Source organism: Prinia subflava, chromosome 4 (genome assembly GCF_021018805.1).
Source record: "Prinia subflava isolate CZ2003 ecotype Zambia chromosome 4, Cam_Psub_1.2, whole genome shotgun sequence".
Taxonomy (NCBI): Eukaryota; Metazoa; Chordata; class Aves; order Passeriformes; family Cisticolidae; genus Prinia; species Prinia subflava.
The window spans coordinates 59160939-59186183 of NC_086250.1; the positions used below are offsets into that span (position 1 = coordinate 59160939).

At 41.1% G+C, this 25245-nt stretch overlaps 1 protein-coding gene across 1 annotated transcript in view; it reads right to left on the reverse strand.

Annotated features, from left to right (window-relative positions):
* The window catches only part of LOC134549463 (sucrase-isomaltase, intestinal-like), a 44609-nt gene that overhangs the window by 3966 nt on the left and 15398 nt on the right, over window positions 1-25245 (reverse strand). The window contains exons 5-16 of the mRNA XM_063395006.1: window positions 24678-24791; window positions 24451-24567; window positions 24287-24371; window positions 20341-20458; window positions 17362-17530; window positions 16713-16829; window positions 13980-14128; window positions 9885-9969; window positions 7307-7363; window positions 5564-5694; window positions 4672-4760; window positions 3601-3650 (exon numbers count right to left, since the gene is read on the reverse strand). Of these exons, the coding sequence (XP_063251076.1) occupies window positions 3601-3650; window positions 4672-4760; window positions 5564-5694; window positions 7307-7363; window positions 9885-9969; window positions 13980-14128; window positions 16713-16829; window positions 17362-17530; window positions 20341-20458; window positions 24287-24371; window positions 24451-24567; window positions 24678-24791 (1281 nt within the window). The remainder of the gene's footprint in view (window positions 1-3600; window positions 3651-4671; window positions 4761-5563; window positions 5695-7306; window positions 7364-9884; window positions 9970-13979; window positions 14129-16712; window positions 16830-17361; window positions 17531-20340; window positions 20459-24286; window positions 24372-24450; window positions 24568-24677; window positions 24792-25245) is intronic.

Here is a 25245-nt window from a genome sequence, read left to right on the forward strand (position 1 = left end):
GAGGAATCATCACATTTGTTATGTGATCAAAGTTGTTGAGGAAATAAAGATGAATTACACTGCTCAGGAAATGATGGATTGCTATGCAATCATGACTTTTTAAAAATATGCCAAGGAAAAACCCATGATGGAACCTTTTGCATAAATTAGCTTATGTTATTTCAGTAGTGCATTGTAGGAGGGGAGTAGGAGCTAGATCACAGTATGTGTAACTTGGGGCTGTGCTTAGATTGCTTATTTCAGGCATCCACACTAAAAATAAGTGCTAAGCCCCAGAACACTGATATAAACTGCCTAAATAAGGAATGTTGGCTATTATTTAGCAAAGGGGGAGAGGCCTGCAAAAGACTCCAGAGAACTTTTTAGGGTACCTATTACTTGTGATGTCTCATCCCCTCTGGCAGAGCTCCAGCAGAGAGGGAGGCTCAGTTTAGAGAGAGCACCTCCCTATGGTGCTTTGCTGCTGTCTCAGGTGTGGCTAAGCAGGAGAGCCAGCTCAGGTGGGCACTCAGAACCCCTGGGCACAATGTAATGCTGAACTCAGCTCTCAAGCTCAGAGGCCCAAGACAGGGCTCTTCAGTACACACCATTTTTGCTGACCAAGGTCTAGAACTGGAGGTCTTAGAGAAACAGAATCACAGAATACCTTGACTTGGAAAGGACTCACAAGAATCATGGAGTCCAACTCCCTGCCCTGCACAGGGAACAGGATGGCCCAGGGGTTGTGATCCTCTCCTCCCCAGGCATCTAATGGTTAAAGCAATTGCTCAGGAAGGTCCTGACTTCTTGTTTGAGGGAGCTATGGATATCACTCAAAACCCCATAAATGCAAAGCAACATGAAGCCCTTGATCTGATGCCAGGAGCCAGGGTTTCTGTACTCTGAGCAAAAAGGGTCATGAGTTTTCTTCTTACCATGTAGCTCTGATCCTATCAACTTCACCTTTTCCTCCTCATACATTTTCACCCTGAATATTGGACCATTTCTACAAGTACCTTCTTTTCAGGCTGTCCAGTCACTTAGTGCCTAATGCATCCTTTCAGAACCCTTCCATCACCATTCCTTTAGTTTAGTGTGGACCCACCTGGTACAGTCTGAACACACCTGCCTTGTCTGCCACCCCTGGGGATCAGGACCTCCCTGCTCATCCCTGAAGTACAGCAGAGCAAGTATTTTTCTAGTCTGGTGAGCTTCGTGTAAGGGGGCCCTTTGACTTCGGTCACTTAGTCACTATGCATGTTGGAAGGAACATGTCAAGGGAATTAAAATGCCAGCTGCAGTGAGACAGCACAAAGAGCAGGAGCTTGAATTATTCTCTGAACTTAAGTGCCCTGCCCTAGTCTTGATTTCTTCTTTACACTTCTGAGTTGTTTAAATGAAAATATAAAGGCTCTAATCCTGTAGCTGTTACTTTTGGAACACCCCATGGGTTCAGAGTAAATGCTGTGATGTCAGATCTTACCAGCACATCGCTCAGGGAACCAGACTTGTGTGTTCTCCTAAAACTAGGTGTGATTAAATTATTCTTTCACATTTTTTTAAGAATATAGAAATGTGCGACAAATACTAAGACATTCATACACTTCTCATACCTCAAATTTGCTATTTGAGATGGACTGTTTTCTTTATAAACACATAATAAAAACTCGACTTTAAGGATTATTGGAATGCAGATAGGGAATTCAGTCCTGAATTTACAGGCAGAAGTCAAATATGAGCAATGAGAAATGGATGTGCCAGAGAAGCAACAATCTAATTTGCACAGTTCAAAATTTAATATAAAACTGGATATTGTTTTTCTGTAGCTTTCCTGCAATAAATTACTATACACAGACTACAGAAAACCAGAGTGATTTTTCTTCCTTTTTCATGTTGAAATACCCTTTTTTCTGAAGAAGAAGGGATTTTTTTCTTGGTAAATCAAGAACAAAATAAGTTAAAATTAAATTTAAAGTCTACCCATGTGGTATTATTTCCAGGAAAATATCTCACTAATATACCAGGCTACATAATAAAGCCCATTGGCTTACCCTGGATTGCTCTTGCTCTTCAAAGACAGATCATCTAAGAGCAATATCACAATAGGTGTTTACCACAAATTTATTGTTTTGACTATTTTCTGTAGATTACTTGGGAGCTTTTAGGAATACATGGCATGAAAATCACATAATCATAACATTAAGGTTATCAAGTTCAATTATTAACCCAGCACTGCCAAGTCCAACACTAAACGATGTCCCTAAGGGCCACACCTACACATCTTTTAAATACCTCCAGGGATGGTGACTTCACCACTTCTCTGAGCAGCCTGTTCCAGGGCTCGACAACGCTTTCAGTGAAGAAATTTTTCCTAATATCAAATCAAATCCTCCCCTGGTGTAACCTGAGGCCTCTGTCCTATCACGTGGAAAAAGAGACTGATACCCACCTGGCTCACCCTCCTTTCAGGCAGTTATGGAAAGAAATAAGGTCTCCCCTGAGCCTCCTTTTCTCCAGGCCAAATAACACAGCTACCTCAGCTGCTCCTCATATGACTTATGCTCCAGACCCTCCACCAGCTCCACTGCCCTTCTCTGAACACAGGATCTGAGGTGTGGCCTCACCAGTGACAAGTACAGAGGTACAGTCATTGCCCCAGTCCTGTATATTTCTGATACAAGCCAGGATGCCCTTGGCCTTCTTGGCCACTTGGGCACATGCTGGCTCATGTTCAGAAGGCTGGGGACCAAGCCATGCCAGAGTCTATGAACAATATCCTATTTCTTATCAAATGCTAGAACTGCAGATAAGATCTGTAGAGATGCGCTACTGAAGTAGGATACAGTTTCTTTATAATAACTCCCACAAATTACTATCATATACTTAATGAGCTTATGGTAAATATATTTGATATCCTTTTACTTGATTGAAGCCTCGACTGTTGGGCTTTTCTATAGGTCTTTCTGAGGACATGTCTGCACAGAACTGAGTGCTGTGTGAAAGGCATCAGTGCACTGACCCTGAGCTAATCTGTTCCTGTGCTGCACAGAGCATCTGATCAGCACAGTGGGTTGCCAGTAGAGTGCTGGATCTCTCCACAGGACACTCACCATGGGAGCAGTGTCTGTGCTGTCAGACAAGGAAATGCAAGCTAAAGAACTGAGACTACATCATTCTCTGCACCACAAAACAAAAACATCAAGTGATCGAAGTTAAAAGGTTGCTGGAATATCCTGAAGAGAGGAATCCAGCTTTCTCCTACCCATCGGACTGAAAGCGCTCACTAGGAGGAACACAAGAAAAAGGTCCCTTGTCCCCAGAATCTGCAAGTAAGGAAAAAAAATTGAAAAAGTGGGCTTTTTCAGATTCATATTGCAGCAGGGAAATTAATGACATGTGTCACTATGATACTCAATAAAGCAAACACAAAACTGCAGGATCATAGTTGCACTATTTTGTAGCTAGCTGTCAATGAAAGCATTAGGTAGCTTACCTGGTTTATACACTGAGTTAGAAGATAAAAAGCTTTCCAGAGAAAAGTTAGACATCAGCACCTTACAATGGCTACACTAAAATACAGCTTCCTATATGTAAGTAGGTATCTTGTATGTTGCCACTTACTTTGCTGAATGTGTATTTAGCCAAGAAGTAATTCTCTTTTTCAATAGTGTCTGTCAAAACACAAAGCAAGAAGGATTGATATCAAAACAGGCAGCAAAATCCATAAGCAGTTCACATTGTTGTAGCAAGTGGCTAAGGTCAGGCTAAGATGATTTGTGGGCTATTTAATGCCTTCCTCTAGTCTTAGGTTGATCTCAGGAGAACACAATGTGAGAGACTGCCCTCTCTAGCAGATCAGCTGCTCCCAGTATCACACGTTTCTCATATCAAAAGGCTGACTTCAACAGCAATCAGCTTTTCACAGAATCACAGAATGACTTAGGAAGGAGTCTCGAGGATCATCAAGTCCAAGCTGGCCCTGCACAGCCCCATCCCCAGGAGTCACACCATTTGCCTGACAGCATTGCCCAAACACTTCTAGAACTCTGTCAGGCTGGTGCTGTGACCACTGCCCTGGAGAGCCTGTTCCAGTGCACAACCACCTTCTGGGGGAAGAACATCTTTCTAATATCCAACATAAACTTCCCCTTACACAACTTCAGGCCATTCCCTTGGGTCCTGTCACTGGTCACCACAGAGAGGAAATCAGTGTCTGCCCCTCTTTTTCCTCTCATGAGGAAGTTGTAACTGCAGTGAGGTCTCCCCCCAGTCTCCTCCAGGCTGAACAGACCAAGTGACCTCAGCCACTCCTCACACAGCTCCTTCTCAAGGCCCTTCACCACCTTTGCTGCCCTCCTTTAGATGCTCTCTGATAGTTTAATGTCTTTTTTATATTCAGGTGCCCAAAACTGCTCCCAGGATTTGAGGTGAGGCCACCCCAGTGCAGAACAGGGTGGGACAATCCCCTCCCTTGCCCAGCTGGTGATGCTGTGCCTGATGCCCTCAGGACACTCCTGGCTGCCAGGGCACTGCTGACTCACGTTCAACTTTCCATTTTCCTTTCTACTGTTCGGTCTGGGGTCAGCTCTCCAGCTGTTTCTAGCAGGGGCCAGTGCCATTATGGTGCTGAAAAGGTGGCCTGGGGAGAGCCCTGTACGCAGGTACTGCTTCACAGCAGGGGACCAGGCTTACCAATGGAATCACCATCATCCCAGAAGAGAGATCCAGAAGCTTGTCCTTGTTCATCCAGGGCAATAATGAGTCCAAATGGGTTCAGGCGGCTGTTGACAAACACATTGAGAAGTGTCAGTACTAACCTGTGGGCATTGTCCCTTCCAACTTAATAAAAACCTCTGAATGCAGCTCCCATTTTCAGGTTACAAAAAAGGTCATGACAGAAGAATGACAACAGTGTTCACCAAAAGGACTCTTGAAGTGATGGCAAAATCTTTGCCTTGCCTTGTCCCACTGAAGTCTAGATTTCCCATGTCTTGAGTGCTCATGTGGACAAGCTCCCCCTTCTTTTGTGGCCTTAATGTACAATGACTGGATGGTCTGGGAGTCAGCTGGTAACCAGTACTACCTTACTATGGTTGGTGCACAGTGCTGTCCCCTCTCTTTCCTACTCAGATTGGCTTCTGAGCATGGTTCAGACTTGAGACCAGTGTATTATCCATTGGCAGGGGGAAATATTTTTTCCTGAAGAAAGATTTGAGCTTTTCCACCTTGTTTACAGCATTTGATAAATTCACCCAAGAATAATTTTGCATTTCCCCTTGCATATATTTACTTTGACTGACTGACAGCAGGTCAGTGTGGCAGTAAGAGGTGCAAAAGCTTTTCTGAGCATAATCACAGAGCCAGGAGTAGGCGTCAGCTCTGCTAACGGTGATGTGGGTCATCCCTGAGGTGATTTCTCCTAATGAAATGGAGCGAAGTGGTATAAAAATACTGTACTTATCACTTGGGATGGCAGCTGGGAGCTGCAGATAGTCTCTCTTCTGTACTTTCTTTTGATTGCTTTTTGACTGTCTGTGGGTCTGACCCACACCGTGGCTGCTTGGTGACAAACACGTGGCGTTACCTCTCAGTAGTGGTGGTGGCTGGTGCCTGCTGTGGCAGAATGTGCCCTCCACGGATGTACAGAGGGATCTTATTCAGGGGGGCAGACACAGTAGCATAGTTCTTCTTCCAGGCACTTGGCACTTTAAGGCCCTACCACAAAAATTAATGCAGTTAAAACAATGCCAATCCAGGCACTATACATATGGACCACTGAAAAAGAGAGCAAGGGGTGAATTTTCATTTCAGTTACATCAGTGAAAAAAACAAACTAAAATACAGATTTCAGGAGTATTATTCTTGTTTCCTTTTTAATATGAAAGAGGATCTAGCCCCTGCAGTTACGCATATGCCTGAGATAGAAACAACATGACTGAAAGACAGCAAATGGTCTTTAAAAATGATATTATTCTGTATGCTGTAAAAAAACACCAGTCATCAAGAAACTGAGCAAAAAGAAAAAGAAACTTTTGCTTCCTCTTTTTATACATATGGAGCCTGTCAAAATTCAGTTTAAGGAGATTTATAGTCATTTAGAAATGTAAACTGTAGATTTTCTTCTCTTCTAAGAACAAGTCTTTCCCTTTCAAAAAGTAATTACAGCATTCAGTGTGTGAAATTTCTGTGTGTGTGGACAACCAGCATGAAGTTCTCTAATGCCTCAAACCAGCTGTAGGCAAGACTGATGTACAGAGTAAATAATAGGAAGGCTTTGCTCTTGTCCTCTGTAAATGATAATTATGATTTATGGCAAGTATTCAACTTTGGTTTGGATAAGCACCACGTGCATGACAAGTGCCAAGTACTGGGAGGTGAGCAATGCCAGGGGCAGGCACAAGACAAGGCAAGCGACATGGGCCACTGTCCCTGTGCCCAGCCCAGCAAGGGGGCTCAGAGGGAAGCACAAGGAGAGTTGAATTAAATGCTGGACTTGGCAGCATCACAGTCTTATGAAAAGACAAAGAGGAAAGGGTTGGATGAACATCCATCTGAGGATACCAGCCAAATGCTGAAAATGACCAAACTTATTTAAAAGTAAGTCTGCATTTCCTCTGAGAGCAGTTCTGTTTTGCCTGCTCCTCTGCCAGGGACACTCAGGAGAGTTAACAACAGCCTGATGATCCTGGGCTCACATTTGTGAAAGCTCTTAGCATCAGCTTAACTGCTCCTGTTAAAGCCAACGCTGGGCTTAGCTTGTAATTGCAGCAGAGCACTTTTGGAAATGCGGTTCAGGGGATGGTGTTGGAAAGGTCAAGACTCAGGTCCTAGGAGAAGGTACTGGCATGTCCCACAGAGCAGATTGTTCTGCAGCTCTTGGAAGCATCTTCCAGAGGGGTGCCTCCCCTTGCGCTCCCAATATGACTTCTGCAAAAGCACATGACAGGAGGATTTGTGGCATGTTCTCAGGAGTGTGGCTTCGGTTCCTGCCTCTGTCTCTGCTCATGGAAGTGTATCAGAACAAGAATCAAAAGTGGGGGCAAAGAAAGAAATCCTGGCATTTTCATGCATGTCTATGCTGCTCTTGAAACTTCTGTTCACTGTGTCTTAGAGCTTTACTTGGCAAAAACAGAAAATAAAATGTTACTGAAAGCTGTGTCATTTACTCTCCCATCTAGCCTGATGTAGACCTTTTTTCTCTAGTTTTCCTAAATACAGATGCTCAGGTAAAAACACTGCTGAAGATTGCTAAAAGTTATTTTGCTGGAGTTGTACCATTTAAAATTATTTTCTAAAAAGTAAGAGAATTAATCTTAAAAATACATACGGTATAGTAGTCGAACCACTGTGCTTCAGGGAAGTATACTGTCACAGATCTTGCTCCCTGTAATTGTAATAAAGAGATTAAAGTCTTTTTTTCTTTTTGCATTTCTGATATTACATTAGCTTTATTATATTTGTGCATGGAGAGATGTATGCTGAATATTTTAATAACATCAAATTTTGGATATTATGGCTGACTTATTGTCATAGCAGTGGACTAGTGCTGGCTAATTTATAATACTAAACAGACAAGCCTATCCTATTTGGGGGGGGTTACTGCCATAGCCTGGGATGAATCAATGTTACATGATAATTTTATTCTAGTATACAGCTCTATGTCTTGCAAATGTAAGTGGCCAACATCCTCCAACATCTGAACAGCCCCAGTGAGGGCTATGGCAGCCTTTGCAAGACAGGGCTTCACATCTGAAGTAGGAGGACACCACTGCTCAGTGCCCCTTGCAACATTCCTGTCCCAGAAACAGGCAGAGAATGAGCTCTAGCACACAGAGGATACAGAACTTTTCTCTTCTTGTAAACAATTTAAAGTTGCAGATAAGTAATAATAAATAATAAATGTTTTGCTAATTGCACAATTACTGTACTTAATTTTGCAGCATGTGTTGTGTCAGATCGCTGCAGGGATGAAATCATGCTAAAGGCACTTTGTATTAATAACTCCAGGAACAGTTGGAATCAAAACATACTTCCATTTTTGTCACAAGTTGCTTATTCTCACAAACAGATTAATTTTTACTAAGTGTAGATGTCTGCCCCTTTGCAGAATTATGCATTAGCCCTAAGGTCTACCCCAGGAATCTTGTGGAGCAAGAAAAGTAAAGGTGGAAGAGAAGAGTTAAGGCAAAGTCACCATTTGACATTTTAGGGATTTTAGATATATGAAAAACCCTATAATGGCAAGATGTTCCCCTCTCCATCTTTTCTCTGCAGTATTATGACAACCCTGGATATTCTGGTCGACAGAAAAGTGTGTAACCATCATCTGAAGTCGTGATGATTTCATGGACAGGTTGGAGGGGACTTTGACCAATTTGGTCTAGTGGGAGATGTCCCTGCCCCTGGCAGGGGGGTTGGAACTAGATGATCTTTAAGGTCTCTTCCACCTCAAACTATTCTATGACTCTATGATTCCATGAGCCTCACTCTAATGACACCCTGAATAACAAACTAGTGTGCAAAGCAGTTCTCCATTCTAATTTTTTTTTGGATGTCCCACTTGCTCTCATCCTAGGACTCACAGAGTGAAGGTCAAGTCATCCCTGACTCATCTTTACACAAGCAGATGTCAAGCTGCAGTTTGATACCCACTGCTGGCCTGCACTGCTACAGTGAGAGGCTTACAGCTCACCTCTGCCCCTGCCCTGCCAACTGGCACAGCCTGGCTGCCAGCTATCACACTGCCAGACCCAGCAATGTGCTGCCTTCAGAGTTCTGCTTCCCTCATCAGGCCACAGGCATGCAGCCTTCCTTCTATGCAGAAGTTCTTCCAAAAACATCAGTAACTCCTTATCTAGACCCTCTATCATTTTATATATCCTTCTCATGTCCCCTTTTATTCAATTCTTTGCAGGAAGCCTCCCCTGGCTTGTCACTCCCTCTTCATGGGAAGGGTTTTTTTCCCATCCTTCATCATCTTGCTGGTCTGAGACCCTGTGAAATTTTCTTTCTACTCATCAGCTATTAGAAACCTGTGGGAGTCTGAAGATAAAGGACTGATGAATTAAGTGCCTCAGTGGGGTCAGAATGCTTTTAGAATTTAATTTATGTTAAACTGACAGAGACAAAAAGGTTGGTTAAAAAACAAGGTGAGTAACAGTGTCCTGTTTATATGTTTGATCATCAGCAACATTTAGAAATATACCAGATATTCTGGCAGCATGCTGATTGCAAACAGCACTAGGATACATCACATGCAAATACTTAGATCTCCTCAGACATACCTCTCTTGTGCTGCCAGGAGTCCGTGGTGGGCAAGGACAGAAACACACCCTTGCTCCAGCCAAGCAGTGAGAGCCATGACCCCAGGACTGTGTCCAGCACAGCAGAGGAAAATGCTGCTTTTTAAAACCTTTCCTGTTAGAAGGTTACATTATCATTATGGTTTCCATAATGACTGCATTTTCCTGTGATGCTGGGAAACTCCTACCACAGCCCTTGAGATACTGCAGTCCCAAAACACCGTGGGTGAGAAGAAATATGGAAACCAGTTTGCTTTCATATCTGTGTGTTTCTTCCTAGCTCGACAATTACTGCTCTGTGTGTGTCCTTGGAGACTGCTGCCAGCACAACAACAGGAGCACGTGAGGGGCAGCATCCAGCCTCTTTACATCCATTCCTCACTTGGAGTAAAAGGGAAAGCCTGGGCCCTCACTTTCATCCTCCCACTTCAAGTACTGAGAAGCTCTGTACTGTCTGTGTTGCTCAGAAATGTGTTCTGCAAGCTTTGACAGTGGAGAGTAGAAAGGGATGGATATGAGCAAACATGCTCTGAATGTCATCCAATGCCCTTAGCACCATTTCTTTTATTCCAGTATGATGGCATTTTTAATTACAGTACTTGCCTCTTCAAGAACAGGAGCAATCATAAAGGCAGGTCCCCAAAGGAAGGCAGTATCTATTCCATGAGTCTCCTGATCAGAGGTAAATCTATTTTGAAAGTCAAATACACAATGTTAATTCATAGTCGTTAGAATTTGCCAAATATTTTGATATTAATCACTGTGACAAGAAATCAGCTTCCTCAAAGCATCCTGCAACACAGCCAAATATTTTTCCTGACTGAAGGAATGCCAAAAGCTGGACAGAGATTCAGATATTTTAGTAGTACCTACCATTCCAGAGCAGACCAGAACTCTCACAAAATAATGAAGCTGATTTCTTTTCAGAACAGCAATAGTGGGAAAACAATTCTGTTCAGTGGGCTGAGACTTCATTGTGGGAGCCAATGAGCAGGATAGGGGCCAGGGCCAGGAGAGGGAACACAGAGGAAAAACATTGTGCTCTAGGATCTAAAGCATTTGTGAAAATCCTTGGATTTGGCCTCCCACAGATTTCACAGATTTATATTTGAAATTGTTTGCAAGACAAACACAGAGCAACACTCACACATATTTTTATGTATAAATATGTTTTAAAATATTTTTGTGTGTATATATATATATGTTTTTATGTGCTTTTTGGGTGCCTCTCCTGAACAGGTGAAAAAGCTATGGGATTCAGTCCATTTTATTCAATGCACTAAAATTTTTCTGGATTCTGATCATGTTCTCCAGAATGCTCACAGTCCTGTTTGCCTGGCATCACCTGCCTTCTCCTGGGAAGAGATCTCTATTCCACCGTGCATCAGCTAATGAAAATATTGAATAGCAAAGAAGAGAGATCCTCCCCAACTCAGGAACCTCCTTTCATCCTGCATAAAATCCTTGAGAATTTAAATAGCTTTTCCATCACCTGTAAGTCTCTTCCTCAGGAAATAGTTAATGGATCCTAATTCTTATAAGAATGTCACATGCACCAAAAATCCATGTTTCAAATCCTCCTAAAATCAAGGTACCTTGTACCTCCTGGCTTTTGCTACTCCTCTGCCCTTTGCCCCTCCAACAGCCCTGCTGCCTTCTCAGAGATGGCAACTGGTCTGGTTTTCATGCATTTTTGACAAATTCACACTGGCTATTGCATATTTACATATTATTCTCTAAGGATGTATGAACTCCTCGTTTAAAAATTCCTTTCCTCTCTGTTTCATGGCCTGTGCAGCTGCCCCTGTCTAAAGCCAGGTCTCTGCTGAGCCCTGGCTGGAGCAGTGGCTCAGGGTCAGTGCCCTGCTCTGACACCCTGCCTGCTCGGGGCAAGGGCACACACTGCTCCCAGCCCAGGCTTACAGAAATTTCCCCAAACAAATAAAGATAGCTTGGCAATAAAAAGTGCTCAGATTTCTAAAATATTGCAAACTTAGGTGAGTACATGGAACCTAAGAAAAAATGTTCTTTCAAGCATGGGCTCTGCCTGAAAGGAATCTCAATTTGTTCAGAGTTTCTTTTTCTGTACAGAACAGTAACTCTTTTGGACACCCTTATCTTGGTCATTGTTACATTTTGGCATAATACTTTGTAAATGTTTAAAACAGATTATGGTTTTTGATGAATTACCTTGTCCTAAAGTTTTTGAAATATAAAACCTGAGTTTTTCTTGTCAGCTCAATAGATTCTCTGTATTTTCAAATTCACTATAATAAAATTGCAATAGTAATAAAATATATTTCATTGTGGGAAATTGCAGGACAAAAATCTGATCAAGAAATTATGAAAAAAAGAAGAATCAATCGTATTTGTACATGGGAACGAGCTTCTCATCCTTTAATTCAGCACAATTTACTCTTGCAATTATAGCAACCACTAGCACAAATTCAGTGAACAAATCAACTTTCCCATTTTGAAAATATAAGCCATTAAAGCATACTGTCCTCTATGAAAGGTTTCTAACTCTGCTTACTCTGGTGAGATGCTGGCCTCTTTTCTGTCATATTTCCCACCTGGTTAGCCATTAAACAAGACTTTCCCTTCCACTAATGGATTACCACCTCACGGTCATTTTTGGACATCTGAGATATCGATGCCTCTGCTTTACAGAGTGAAAGCCTCCGAGGCATCAAATACACTTAAAAGAATCTACTGGGATGTTGTTCTTGTTTGTTACTTGAAACAAGCCCCTAAATGTTCAAAATGGAATGAAATGTCCACATGAAATAGCTATTGCTTAGAGACTCCCTGCCTGGGTACAGTTGTTTTCGTAGTGAGGACTCTGAACTTGTAAGAACTTCACCTAAAAAACTAATGCAGGAGTTTTTTAGTTTTCCTTTGTATTTTTTACAAGTAAGAGGCAAGGTTTATGTAAACTTCCATCATCCATACACTGGAAATTCTGTTTCAGTTCTTTTTCTCAAAATTCTACATTTCTCCTCCTGTTAGCATCTGGGTCACTTTCTCTGCTTAGGCAGACTCACTAATAAAATACTTAGTATTAATTAGAAATAGTAAGAAATACACATTTATTAATAATGGTGAATAATAGCAACCAGAATTAACTAGTAGCAGTAAGAAATATTTCTAAGCCATTTTAGGACCTAGTTATAGCAACATAAGGAAGTGATGGGACTAGGATGCCAGCAGGGGTACTGGGCAGGGAAACAGTTTGTGTTGATCTCCTGATGCCCACCCTACTTCACATGCATTTGAGAGGTTTTATTTCCTAGTAACCCCACTCTGGTCCTGCTGACTAAACTCCCATCAGTGTCTGTAGTGAACCTCTCAGCACAGTTTCATCCGACAGAAGCCTCCACTGGTACACCTGAGACTGCTCTACAACTCTAATCAAAGCAAATTTGGAAATTTGCCAGTGTGGATATGGCCCACTTAGAGTACAGGTATGCTGGTAATGGTCAGAAAGCCAGCTTTAATGACACTAAAGTAGTTCTGTATTAGCAGAGATTAACTAATATTAATGCCAAAATTAACTTGGGCATTTCCAATATTAACACAAATCACATTAAGCAAAAATAGACCTAAAATAAATACTTGAACTAGCATATAGCCCATTGTGAGTTATGAGTACCTATAAAATTCTCCCTAATTTTATCTAATAAAATGACATTGCCGAGTAGAAAGAGGAAGGATACTGCTTTTAAAATGTATCAGTTAACCATTATGCTGAGTAAACAGAACAGATTCTGTGCATATCCTTTCCATACTTGAACGGTCTGCACTTTAGTGTAACCTCAGTTTAATTTGCAAAAAATGCCTTACCCTTTAACCAGAATGTTTTTAACCTAAAAGGAAAGAAAAGAACACTAAACAGTCTATGACATAGCCTGCACTAAGGAAATGAAATTGTGGCAGAGCTTCAGGCTTTCATATGTATTTTTCACACTCCTTTTGCTCAAGTCTTTGCATAAAGCATTCTGAAGTAGAAAATTAACCCAAAGCAGGTAAAAAACTAATTAAAAGATGTGGACAGGGAAACTACACCTCAGCTGCATTTCTGCTTCTTCCAAAAAGAAAAAATGAGTTGTTCCAAAAATCTGAGTTTAATTTTCAAAGGGGCTTTTCAGTCTGCATTTATTAATCTCAGTTTTGCACCTGCTTCTGCACTCAAACATCTCTTTCTCTGTTTTCTCTGTGCAGTTTGTGGACACAGATGTGGGTTTCATAGATAACATGCAGATGCAAGTGCTAAATTGGAAAAAACCCAAATATTATGGATCATTGGACTCTCTGTATGAGGCCTTTTAGCATTCTGGATCAGAGTACAGATTTCATTCAAATACAGAAAATATAGGTATATGACTCTCACTTTTGAAATAAAAAAGAACTATATATTTCCCTAAGACTAAAAATTTTCAGAATTCTTCTTTCTTAAGTTTGCCTTTTTCCCCCTACTGGAAACAAATACAGGTTATATAATAATGGAAATTAATTGCATATATGAAGAGTTATCTTAGTGCATATAACTTGATTGATTGAACTGTCCAACTGTTCTTTTAAAAGAGAGCATGCAATAATAATACCGTGACTATTTTCCTAAGGGTATCAACCAATACATACATAAGAGCTCAACTGCTTTGTGAGGAAATTGCAGTAAAAGAGAGGCTCCAAACTCACTCGTGCATCAGTGACCGCACCACCGTGCCTCCATGGACGTGAGACTCGTAGAACAAGGTGTACAAGTACGGCAGCAGGGAGTATCTGATCCGAAGAGTGGCACGAGATATCTTGGCAAAAGCATCTCCAAACACGGCTGGGTCTTGTTCCTGTTCAGGAAAAGCTTAGATTTGTACTGAGCACTGAAACAAACTCAGCAGAGAAGCCATGTGCAATGTAAGGAGAGCTGCGGCTGGCACGATGCTACAGAGGTGAGTGTTTAAATAAGAAAAAGCACTCATTTAAAAACTGCAAGATAGATTAAGAACAACATCCATTATTCCCAAACTAAAATTCTGAACTTGAAAAATTCCAGTGAGTTCAAAAAGATCAGGCCCCACCACAATGTATGTAAGCCTTCTGCAACCATCTTTAACCTTTTGAGGAGAGAGAAGATGGGGGTCCATGCCTGTGCTCAGGAACAGTTACCCTGCATCTAGAAATTAATTTTTCCTGGAGATGCAAGCCCTTTCAGACAAAGGAGATGAAACACAGGAAAAAAGGAAGCCTGATAATCTGCATAAAAGTCAAAAGCATAATTACACTGGTCATGAATATAAAGGTAAGTCTACTTAAAAGAGTAAACTCATAACCCTGCTGAAGCCAACAGGTGTGACCAAAGTCCTTGTGTGAGGTACAGAAAACATTTCATCCATTCAAGAAACTCGACTTCTCCTCCTGTGTGCCCCCCATTTTAGGATGCCCTGACAGACAGCACACTCCCACATCAGCAGTGCCCCTCAGCTCCTCAGTGCCAGCAATGCTCTCCTGTGAGATGCACTGGGTGCATCTCCAGGGATGCACTGGGTCCTGCCATCAGGAGGGCGGGTTGGAGCAGTCTGTCTGTACTCGTTGGCTGCCTTGGGTCTTACTCCAATGCAGCCGTGACTCTCCCCAGGGATGGCAGGCAGAGCACGCAGCCAAGGGCAGTGCTGATATGGGAAAGAGTTACACCTCCTTAAATTCCTCCTGCCAACTTCCCCAGTGCTAAACAGCCAGCTTGTGAATCACGTGGCTCCCTTTCTCCTTCAGGAAATCTTTCCAGAGTACTCCATTTTCTCATTAAAGCTGAAGACTATATGATGAAATCCGTGGATAATGAAACACAAAAGTAACAGAAATAACAAAGCTTTTTATATTATCTAGTGCTTTTCAGACAAGAAAAATATTAATTAAATTGTTTGAAACACCCGATGAATTAGGCAAAGTGGTATTTAAGATTTTATTTTAACACTAACCTAATGTTAATTAAATTCAATATTTAAGTAAAATTTTACCATTATTATGTTTATGTCAGAATTATTCACTAAGAATACTCCCTGCTGGCTCTGAACTCTAGAGCATCCATCTATTATTTCAAAAATTGCACTATATTTTTACCAGTGATCTGACACTGTACAAACACTTCCTAATTTCACAAAAACAGATTTCTTAGATGATGCTGAGTCACCCAAAATGCCTGTTCATTTCTTTCCCTGAACATATTTCAAATGGATTTAAGTAATCCGATAAAACCAAATATATCTCTGAGCTGTAGCACCCATCATATAGACCCATTGCTCTCTTCTTGTTTATTGAATTGTACATATGAGATTGACATCCACTCACTCAGGTCAGACTCTGTTTGCGTGCTCAAAGGGCCAAGAAACCACATATATATGTGTATATATATATGTGTGTGTATATATATATATATATAGACACACCTCTAACTTTAGTGGAGAGGCAAATAGAAAATATTTCACAACAGCAACAGCTAATACCTCACAGACATTTGTTCTCCTACAAAGAAATACTTCAGGGATCAACAGGCTAGTACCTGACCCTCTTAATGACAGCACTCTAGTTTATTATTCCTGCATTTACCCAACTCATGCAGAGATGAAGGTCTTCCTGGGAGTGTAAATGTTGCAGCATTTTGATGATGCAACTTCAAAGAAACTGAAGGTTAGCAAATAACCTGAGCTCCAGCATTGCACAGATCAGTTTACAGAAGAGAAAAACCCCAAACATTTATTGAACCAGCAGAACCATTTCACCATGGTTGCAGATAAACACAGAATAATTACGAAGGCTGCAAGACCTTCAAACTTCATAGCTAGAAATTTTTTGATGCTTCTTGCTGTTTGCAATGAGCCTTTTAAGGACTTTTATGATGTTGAAACCAGGGCATGGATCTGGACTGAGGCTGCACTTTTTCATTCATCTCATGGGCTCATTAGCCTTTTCTGGTCCTGGTTGCCTCTTGGCTGATAATGATGTCACTATTGGTGCCTCTCCTTGGAATTTTCATATGTTTGTAACCGGCTTTTAAACAGCAAGAATTGGTGTATAATGATCTCTCTCCCCTTCCTGCAATACTTACTATAATTGCAGAAGTATTGAAACAAAAGTTGAGGCAATCAAGGGAGTAGGAAGATGCATTGGCTCTTAAATAAAACCTGGGCTTCAGTAGGTAAAAGATGAAACAGATGAATTTGACCAACAGTCAAATGATGACAAACGTTATCTTTAAATTATGGATGGGAAAAATTTACATTTCACTGCAATTCCTGCTCTTGGTACAGCACTCCTTTTCACCCACTGTTCCAGTTTACCCAAGAATGGCAGGTTAATTTTGGAGAAAGTAATACAAATCACTGTCCACATAACTGTAATCATAGGCTACAGCTTTATGTAACTGTGTTTACTTACGCTGTTTCCCTCTGCATTGTGATTTCTGGAAAATGGATAGAAAGAGCCAAGCTGCATCCAGCGCAGGCAGAGTTCATAGGTAGTGTTGTAGTTAAACCCACAGATATCAGCACCAATCTAAGAAAAAATAAAATTGTGTTTGTGGTTGTGACTGAGGCCTAAAAATGAGAGACTACAGAAATTTGCTAATAAAAATAGTTTTTAGAAATAAATCCCTGTTTCTAATTACTTTGAATTACTTACTTAAGAATGTTCTATAATGATACAAATTTTTCTGTGACTGAGGTCGTACTGTCTCCTGGAGCACTAAGTTCACTGTGGAAGATCTGCCTGTATTTCAATAATTCTACAAATTCTCCACCCCAGCTTCCAAACCCAGAAATATACGAAGGGGCCCTAATCATAGAATAGATAATACAAAAAGACTGGTTTGGGATGGCATACATTAAGTCAATCCAAATCTTGTAGTGCTGTTTCTGTTTCCCTTCAGCAGCCAAGACTGATATTTAGCCTTTTAATCTGCAGTTCCTTCGGCTGTGGAGGCTGTTACTGCTGGCCACCTCAAGTGCCTTGTTTCAGAAAACATTTGAGTTAACTTGAAGTGATATTGTGCATAAGCCAGCGCCTGCCCAGAGGACGCCAGACTTACGTAGGGAATGCCAAAGAGGTTGAATTCCAGGATTCCAATGACGGAGCGGCGCAGGTCCTTCCACTGAGAGAAGTTGTCCCCGAGCCAGTGAGCACCGTGCTTCCCACTGCCAACAAACGTGGACCTGCTCAAGACAAACGCCCTCTTCCCAGTTGCCTGCTGGACAGCACTGCAAAGAAATGCAACAGGATCATCAAAAATAAGAACAGTAACCAAAATATCTTATAATCAACCTGAGCGGTCAGGCACAATTTTATCTCAAAGGGTATTATTCATGAAACAATTATTATTGTGATCCCTACTCACATGAAAATGTGGCTGCAAAACTGCAAATAAAAGTAAGATTTACACAATGGTCAAAACAAAACAAAAACAAATAAAAAAAATCTATCTGATTCACTAAACAATTTGTCTCAGGTATTTTCAATTTTCCTAAATAATAATTTGTCTTAAATTTATTCTCAGCAGTGTCTCAAAATGAAAATTCAAATCATAATTTCCTTTCTATACTAGTGTATTTAAGTAAGTGTCCAAAGAATTCCTAAAAACCAATATAAATAGGTATTTTTTTCAACATAGGATTTATTTAGAGATTTGTATTGGTAAATAAAGTTCCAATACCAGGAATTAAAAACAGAAAAAACCCAACAAAACACAAAAACCACAAAAGCAAAACCACACAAAGATACCAAAATTATTTCTAAACATCTTATAAAAAATAAATAATCAATCTAGAAAACAAACCTATAATCATTCAAAATGCCACCCCATCCTTGTAGTATTTTCTCTGGTTTCCTGTCTTTTTTGATACATGAGGTTTCATTACAGAATTAGCAGTACTATGAATTTATCTTTGCTTTTTGAAAATAATTTTGCTGCATCATCAGGAAATCAAGGAATGTGCTTTACTGACAAATCCATTACAAAATTCCTCTTTGTACATAAGTACAAACTGCAGTATTTTATATTGCCAGAACTCAACTTCAACTCTGCTTTAATATTATTTGGACAACACAATTTAGATTCTCTGGGAAATTCTAGCATGAAATATTAATCATGTTGTTCACCATCTACTTCTTTCTCCCTTTTCTTAATGAGATTTCATCAAGAGTTCTTTCACCCGTATTCATAATGGTCCAGTGTTTGCTCTTGGGTCTGTAATGGCACAGAGACTTTAAAGTGCTTCAGCACTTGCTTCTGAAGCAAAAAAACCCATCAGCTTTCATGGAAGGCTGAATGTTTTAACCTTAGGGGCCATATGCAGCAAGAAGTGCAACTCTTGAACTGTGAGGGACCTGCTGATTCTGGTTTGCAGGTGCACTGTTGGCCAATAACTGCACAAGACTCCGTGTGCTTTGTACAAATGATATTTTGGAGACGTTCATGGATGTCTTGAGCAGGAGTGCTCTCCTCTGGCTGCTTTAGGCTCCAATTACAGCTGCCAATGAGGGCAATATCAGATCAACTCAACTATGATCCAGAGCTGCATAAACAATTTGTAACAAGTAATTTATTGAATAATTTCAGTCTTTCATGAACCATTGCAGAACAGGTCCTAATCTTGTCAAATGCATTTGTTGATTTAAATTATTTACAGAATATTGTGTGCAAATGACTCTTGGCATTAAGCTTTGCACAAACTGATTGCTGCTAGTTCATGTATTCAAATTCAAAGCATTTGACATAGGCTAGATTTCCTACTCTCTGTCTGCCTTAGAATAATTCTTAGAATTTTTTTAATACGTTTATGAAATTGTCATTCATTTTCATCCAATATCCTGCAATTGATGCTGGGTGCTAAATATTCCTGTCAGTAATTTCATTTAATAAACTCTTTGTGAAGAGTGACTGCAGAAAAGATATACAACCAGCCTTGAAAAGAAATGTATTTGAGAAACCCAAATGAATATGTATGAAAAATACTTCACAGAAGTTTTCCAGCTTTGCAGCAAAATCAACCTCTGTATATAGTTTTGGTGGCCTTCTCCACACTTGGCCAAGCAAAATAAGTTTGTTGGGAGGATCTCTTCAAAGGCTGGGGAATAGGGGCCTACAAACCACGGTAGGAAGTCCAGGGTTCAAGGCCTTCCTGTTCTTTCTCTCAAAAGCAGAACTGTGCTTCAGCCAGGCCTGTAAGAGTTGGAAAATCACTTCTGGTTTTTCCCAGGGCTTCCCTTGCCCTGGACTTGGCATATAAAATACAAGTACATCAGCACCAGAATTAGGCTCACTTAACCATGTCCTCTGGATGCTATCAGAATCCAACTTCTGAAAACGAGTGCTAAACGCTGAAACAGGCCACACATGGATCCCTCCTTTGGCTCAATCCCTGCTGGAAAAGGCACGATTTTCCCATTTCATTTAATCCAACAGCTAGATTTCCACAGCAGCAGCCTCCCTGCGTACGCTGCTTTTGAGCGCTTCCCAGCTGCAAAGTGAGTTTTACAGCAGCTGACAGCAACTGTGCTGCAATGCAGCCCCGACCTCCTGAACCAAGTGAGCCCCAAGCCAATTGGCAAAACACCTCCTGCCAGGAACCAGAGGCAGCTCCAGAAGCAGCCTGGGGACCTGTACAGTTTGGATTCTCCACTGACAGTGACAGAAACTCCTCTACCACAATAGTGAAGGGACAGATAAATAGCCCTGACACCACACAAGGCTGCTTCTGCTGCAAACACTCATGAGAAGCTCTAACAGAGCACAGGAGCATCTTGTTCTAGATATACAAAAGCAGCAGCTGAAAAGTTAGGCTCTACACATATATCCTGATTTAGCTAAGAAAAGTAAATGAGAAGGGATTCTGTTCCCTGTTCCAAGGTTCTCTTTTCCTGAAACTTCTTACTAAATGGCAAACAATAAAATGAAACATGGGTCTGTTTCTTATTAAATACTATTACAGACTTTCCAGGTTAACATCAGTGGCTTTTAAAAAGCATTTTAATCACCTGGAATCTGATTAGAAATATTTAGAAAACGTACTTGAAAGTTGGTTCTGTCTGTGACCAGCCAAAGAGAGAGTGTGTGTTGTAATGGTCTCCGAGGTAAGTCTTGGAGTCAGGACACAGTGTCTTTTCCGCCAGGGAACGATCAGAGATGCCTGAAAATGATACAAACCACTGTAAAACCATATACATCACAATTCAATGTCTTCACATTTCTACTCATATGGGGCTGAAAACACCAAAAGATTTGGGAAGAGGAAAAGTTGAGGTGCTGGACCTGCACTGATTTGAGGTTAGCACATAGCCACAAGTACTTGCTTGCAAACAGGCACATGTCCTTGGAGAGGGGAGAGGACTGAGTAAACACTGATAATTAATTTCAAGTTCTACATCCAATAATTCAAAACATCTGTACAGGTGTCAGGTATTCAGTAAGTAATAGCCAGAAAGAAAATTTCTGCTTTGCTAAATTAACGATATATTATTTTACATAATGACAAAAATATTGCATAGATACTGCCTGGTCTTTGATCCCATATCAAAGAGATTCTGATAAAGCCCATTTGGTGCAAAAAATTTTTCATCCTCTTCAGGTAACCACCATGAAAACACCAGAGCAGGAATTGGGCAGGTCAGATGTTTATACATTTGTTGGGAGTTAGATTTCTTTCCTTTTGTTCCCTTCTCCCTCTCTCTCTCTCTCTCTCTCTGTCTGTCTGTCTCTCTCGCACTGCTCTGAGCTTTTGCTGTATTGTAGCCCTGCACTCTCTGCCTGCCGAGAGATCCTGCCGTCCCAGATCCCGAGAGTCCTGCAGGGGCACTGGGGCCGGCTGCCCCAGGGTTTTGAAGCACGGCCTCTCCTCCGTCCCTTCCCCTCTCGGCCCAGCCGCCATCCCCGCGCGCTCCCCGAGCCCGCCCACAGCGCCCCCTGCAGCCGCGGGGGAATCACCGCGCCCGCCCTGCCCGCCGGGAGCCAGCAGCGCCCCCGCCGGCCGCCAGCGGAACTGCGCCCACGGGAACGTGCCTGAGACAGAGGAGCGCTCACGGGGTTTGGGGTTCTGGTAATGCTGGGGTGGTTGTTTGCTTGCTTTATTCCACCCACCAGTAAAGAGCTATTATTCCTAATCTCATATCTTTGCCTGCGAGCCTCCTAATTTCAAAATTATAATAATTTGGAGGGAAGGGGTTTACATTTTCCATTCCAAGGGAAGCTCCTGCCTTCCTTAGCAGACATCTCTCTTTCAAACCACGACAACATTATATTTATTTTTAGAGATGGAGTTGCAGATCTTATTAAATTCTCTCAAAATAAAAAAGAATGTGAGTTCTCAAAAACTCTTTTTTTATGTTTAATTAGGTGCATGCACTATTGTAAATACTTCTCCATGAACAAGCAATCTCCTTGCCTAATCACACTTCCTGTATGGTTGCATTTCATTATTACAGTTTCTCTGTACCTGAAACCCCATTAGCCTCTCAGCCCTGCTGAGCCACTACAGCTACAATTCTTGTGTTTGGATCTTTACACACAACGACTCCAGTGTGGGTGATCTACATCAGAAATAATTTATAGGCAATTTCCAATAACTTTGACCGATATGTCTTTGAAGAAGACACTAAGTTTCTGAGGAAAGTCACACTTAATGTCTCAGTGGTTCTTGATTATTAGCCCCATAAATTTAAGGTGGGATAGGAGAGAAAATGCTACCACATGAATCATAGGTTCATGCTTCATTCCTATTCTGAGTATTTTGTATTCTGCCTCAGTAATACTGATTATTTTACAATTGCATATTAATCTTAAGTATAAAGTGTTTTATAGAAAATGATTTGAAGGACATCTGGCTTTGGAAGTTGAAACCATGGTAAGGTGCAATCATGGTTATAAAATGTAGATAAGGAGGTTGAAGGCTACACTGACAAAAAGTCTGAGGCTCTGAGACTGGGACTTGGACAGATAAAATCACCTAAGACAATAGTGAGCTCCCAAAACTCTGCTAGCCCCAGGAAGGTCCTAATGTCTTACTGGACTAAACAGCTTAGGTCACCATTCATACATACATAAATCAAGGGCTTGGACAGCTAAGGACATGCACCTATTCTATAAAGTGAAATAGAAAAGAAAACCCTTAAACACTGGTTCCAAATAGATTCCCTGCATGTTGGGATGTAATACCTGAGGCTCCTGGCTGCAGAAGGAAGACCAATACCAGGGAAGCCTCTGGGAAGACCTTAGAGCAGCCTTCTGAAACCTGGAGAGGGACTTTTTACAAGGGCACGGAGTGACAGGACAGAGGGCAATGGTTTCAAGAGAGTAGGTTTATATTATAAACAAAGAAGAAATTCTTTCCTGTGAGGGTGGTGAAACACTGAAACAGGCTGTCCAGATGCCCCATGCTTGGAAGTATTCAAGGCCAGGATGGATAGGGTTTCCATAAACCTGGTCTGGTGTCCCTGTCCATGGTAGTGAGGCTGGAACAAGATGGTTCTGAAGGTCCCTTCTAACACAAACCCCTCTATGATTCCACAGTATCATTCTAACACTGTGAGTCCCAAGCAGAAGCGGGGGCATATGTGCATGAGTCAAGTCAGAGAAACTGGGCTCAAAACACGCCTGTCTTCAGTACCTCTCGGTGTCCTTGCACGTCATGTAGGCCTCTAGGTCTGAGTCCCTTCTAGTGGCTCAGACATCAATGCTAATCTTCACAACGCTTCAGCTGCATGGCTCAGAAGCCACTGCACGGGTTCACTCTCAGTCCTTTATTTGGGATAAAGGGAGCTCTGCTCTTTTGGCCAGTTTACCCAGTGTCTCACATCTTTTTTGTAGCTCTGAAGGCTGACAAAAAATGAAGGTAACTTAAGGCAAAGGTGGAAATCTCATCAGTTCTTGGGCTTTGGCCAAGACCAGTATGGCTCAGTATGCAGTGGTTACCTCACAAAGAGAGCAAGCATCAAAATCATCATTAAAAGCTCTGCTTCTGCTTTCAAAAATTTACCATCTCTTTCTAATATTTTTTCATGCTTTTGTTATGTTTATGTTTCTCTTACATTAAAATTTTTTTTAAAATTGCAATTTAATAAAGAAAATTTGGAATTCTCCTGAGAGTACAAAAGCCTGAAGAGAAAAAGGGGACATTTCCAATATTCCACTGCCAATACTCCAATTCTCATGTATCGGCTTCCTGCTGCATATTAACATTACTCAGGCAGCTGGGATTTCTGGGGAAATGTTGGCTGGATTAACTGCCACACCACTGGCAATAATCATAGGTACTCATGGCTTCCTGGGGAAGAATGAGCATATCATTAACTCAGCTACTGGAAGAGATTTTCCCATTCTTGTAAGTCTCCCATAGGCTTAGACATTTTAAAACTTATTTTTAGCCCATTTGTAGTAACACAGTGAAAACTTCTTTCCTAAGACAAAGGAAATATATTGAACTAAGGCACCAGGGAGATACAATCTCCCTTGTCATAGTTTGTGAGAAGGCAGAGACTGCCCATCTCTGAGACTAGCAGTGGCAAGGCAGAAGGGTTACTCCCTCCATAAGTCTAGCTGAGTTATAGTATATAGCTATCTTGCCCTTTTTCTGATGGGAACCTGTTGCTCAAAGAATGGCAAGAAATGTAATTTTTCTAGTCCTGTTATGAGGCAGAACCTTAGACAGAGGAAAGTGATAGTTTCTGGTGCTCCATCAAAGCTGAGCCACTGGAGTCTTCAACAAATATGTAACAGAACATACAGAACAGGCAGGGAAAGATGGAAAATGAGAGAATGGATTTTTTTCCCCCTAAAATATAGCCTATTCAGGTGAAAACAAAACAAACAAGAAAACCAAAGAAACAAAGAAACAAACAAAAAACCCAATGAAATTATAATATTAATCTTACTATAAAATATAATATTCTATTATATAACATATAATTATAAAATTAAAATATAATAATAATTCATGAAAATGAAATTACACTATTTTACTTACTAGGAGTGTAAGGAGGGTTATTGATTTCATTATCAGCACATCCAGGATACTGGCCTCTCATGAAATTGGATGGTTCATTCATATCCTTTAATAAAGAGATTAAGATGTGAAAATCTTCATTTTCTTTTTTTTAGAGAAGGAAGGGCAGATATAATGAGACATACAATCCAGATCCCATCGTAGTCAAGGACATCCTTAAACTCCAGACACAACTGGGTCCACCATTCCACTGTCCTGGGGTTGGTGTAGTCAGGAAACACAGAATCTCCAGGAGGCCAAGCCTAGGGGTTACATATGTAAATCCTGGTTATTTTCTCATTCCTATTACACTGCTGCTTTATTGTTTTGAAGCAGCACTAGACAAAATGCACCACAAAATTAAAAAAACAACCTTCCCAACAGCAGGAGTCACACCGTCAGAGTTGTTGATCCACACTCCCATTTCCTGGCCGAGTTCATAAGGTCTGTAAGTGCCTGGCTCCTCATCCTTGGTTATGAAAGGGTCCTGAAAACAGCAACCACACTTCCTTTATTCAAATCCCAGAGGTAACAATTACTCTTTTATTTGTATATTTTAGAGAAATTTGGATTATGTTCTTAATGCTGATTGCAAAAATATTGGAAGAAAACACATTAAAATTTAATAAGAGTTGAGAGCACATAATAATTTTGAAAAAGTCATTAAGGATATGTCATAAGTATTTCTTGTGTAAGGCAAAAGCAATGTGAAATTACTTCATAGTCTCATGTTTGTTTTTTTATGAGACTTTCTATGTTCAAATTATTTTAGAGTAGCACTAGATTTTAATCTCCCCCGCCCCGGGTCTCTGCTGGAACTGGGTGCTACTCTGGGCATTCCCACACTTGAGCACCTCTGGGGTTCCTCCAAGGCAATCCTTATTCCAGCTGCCTCAGCATCAACAGCTCAGTGCTGGAATAACTAAAACTTTTCAAGGGGC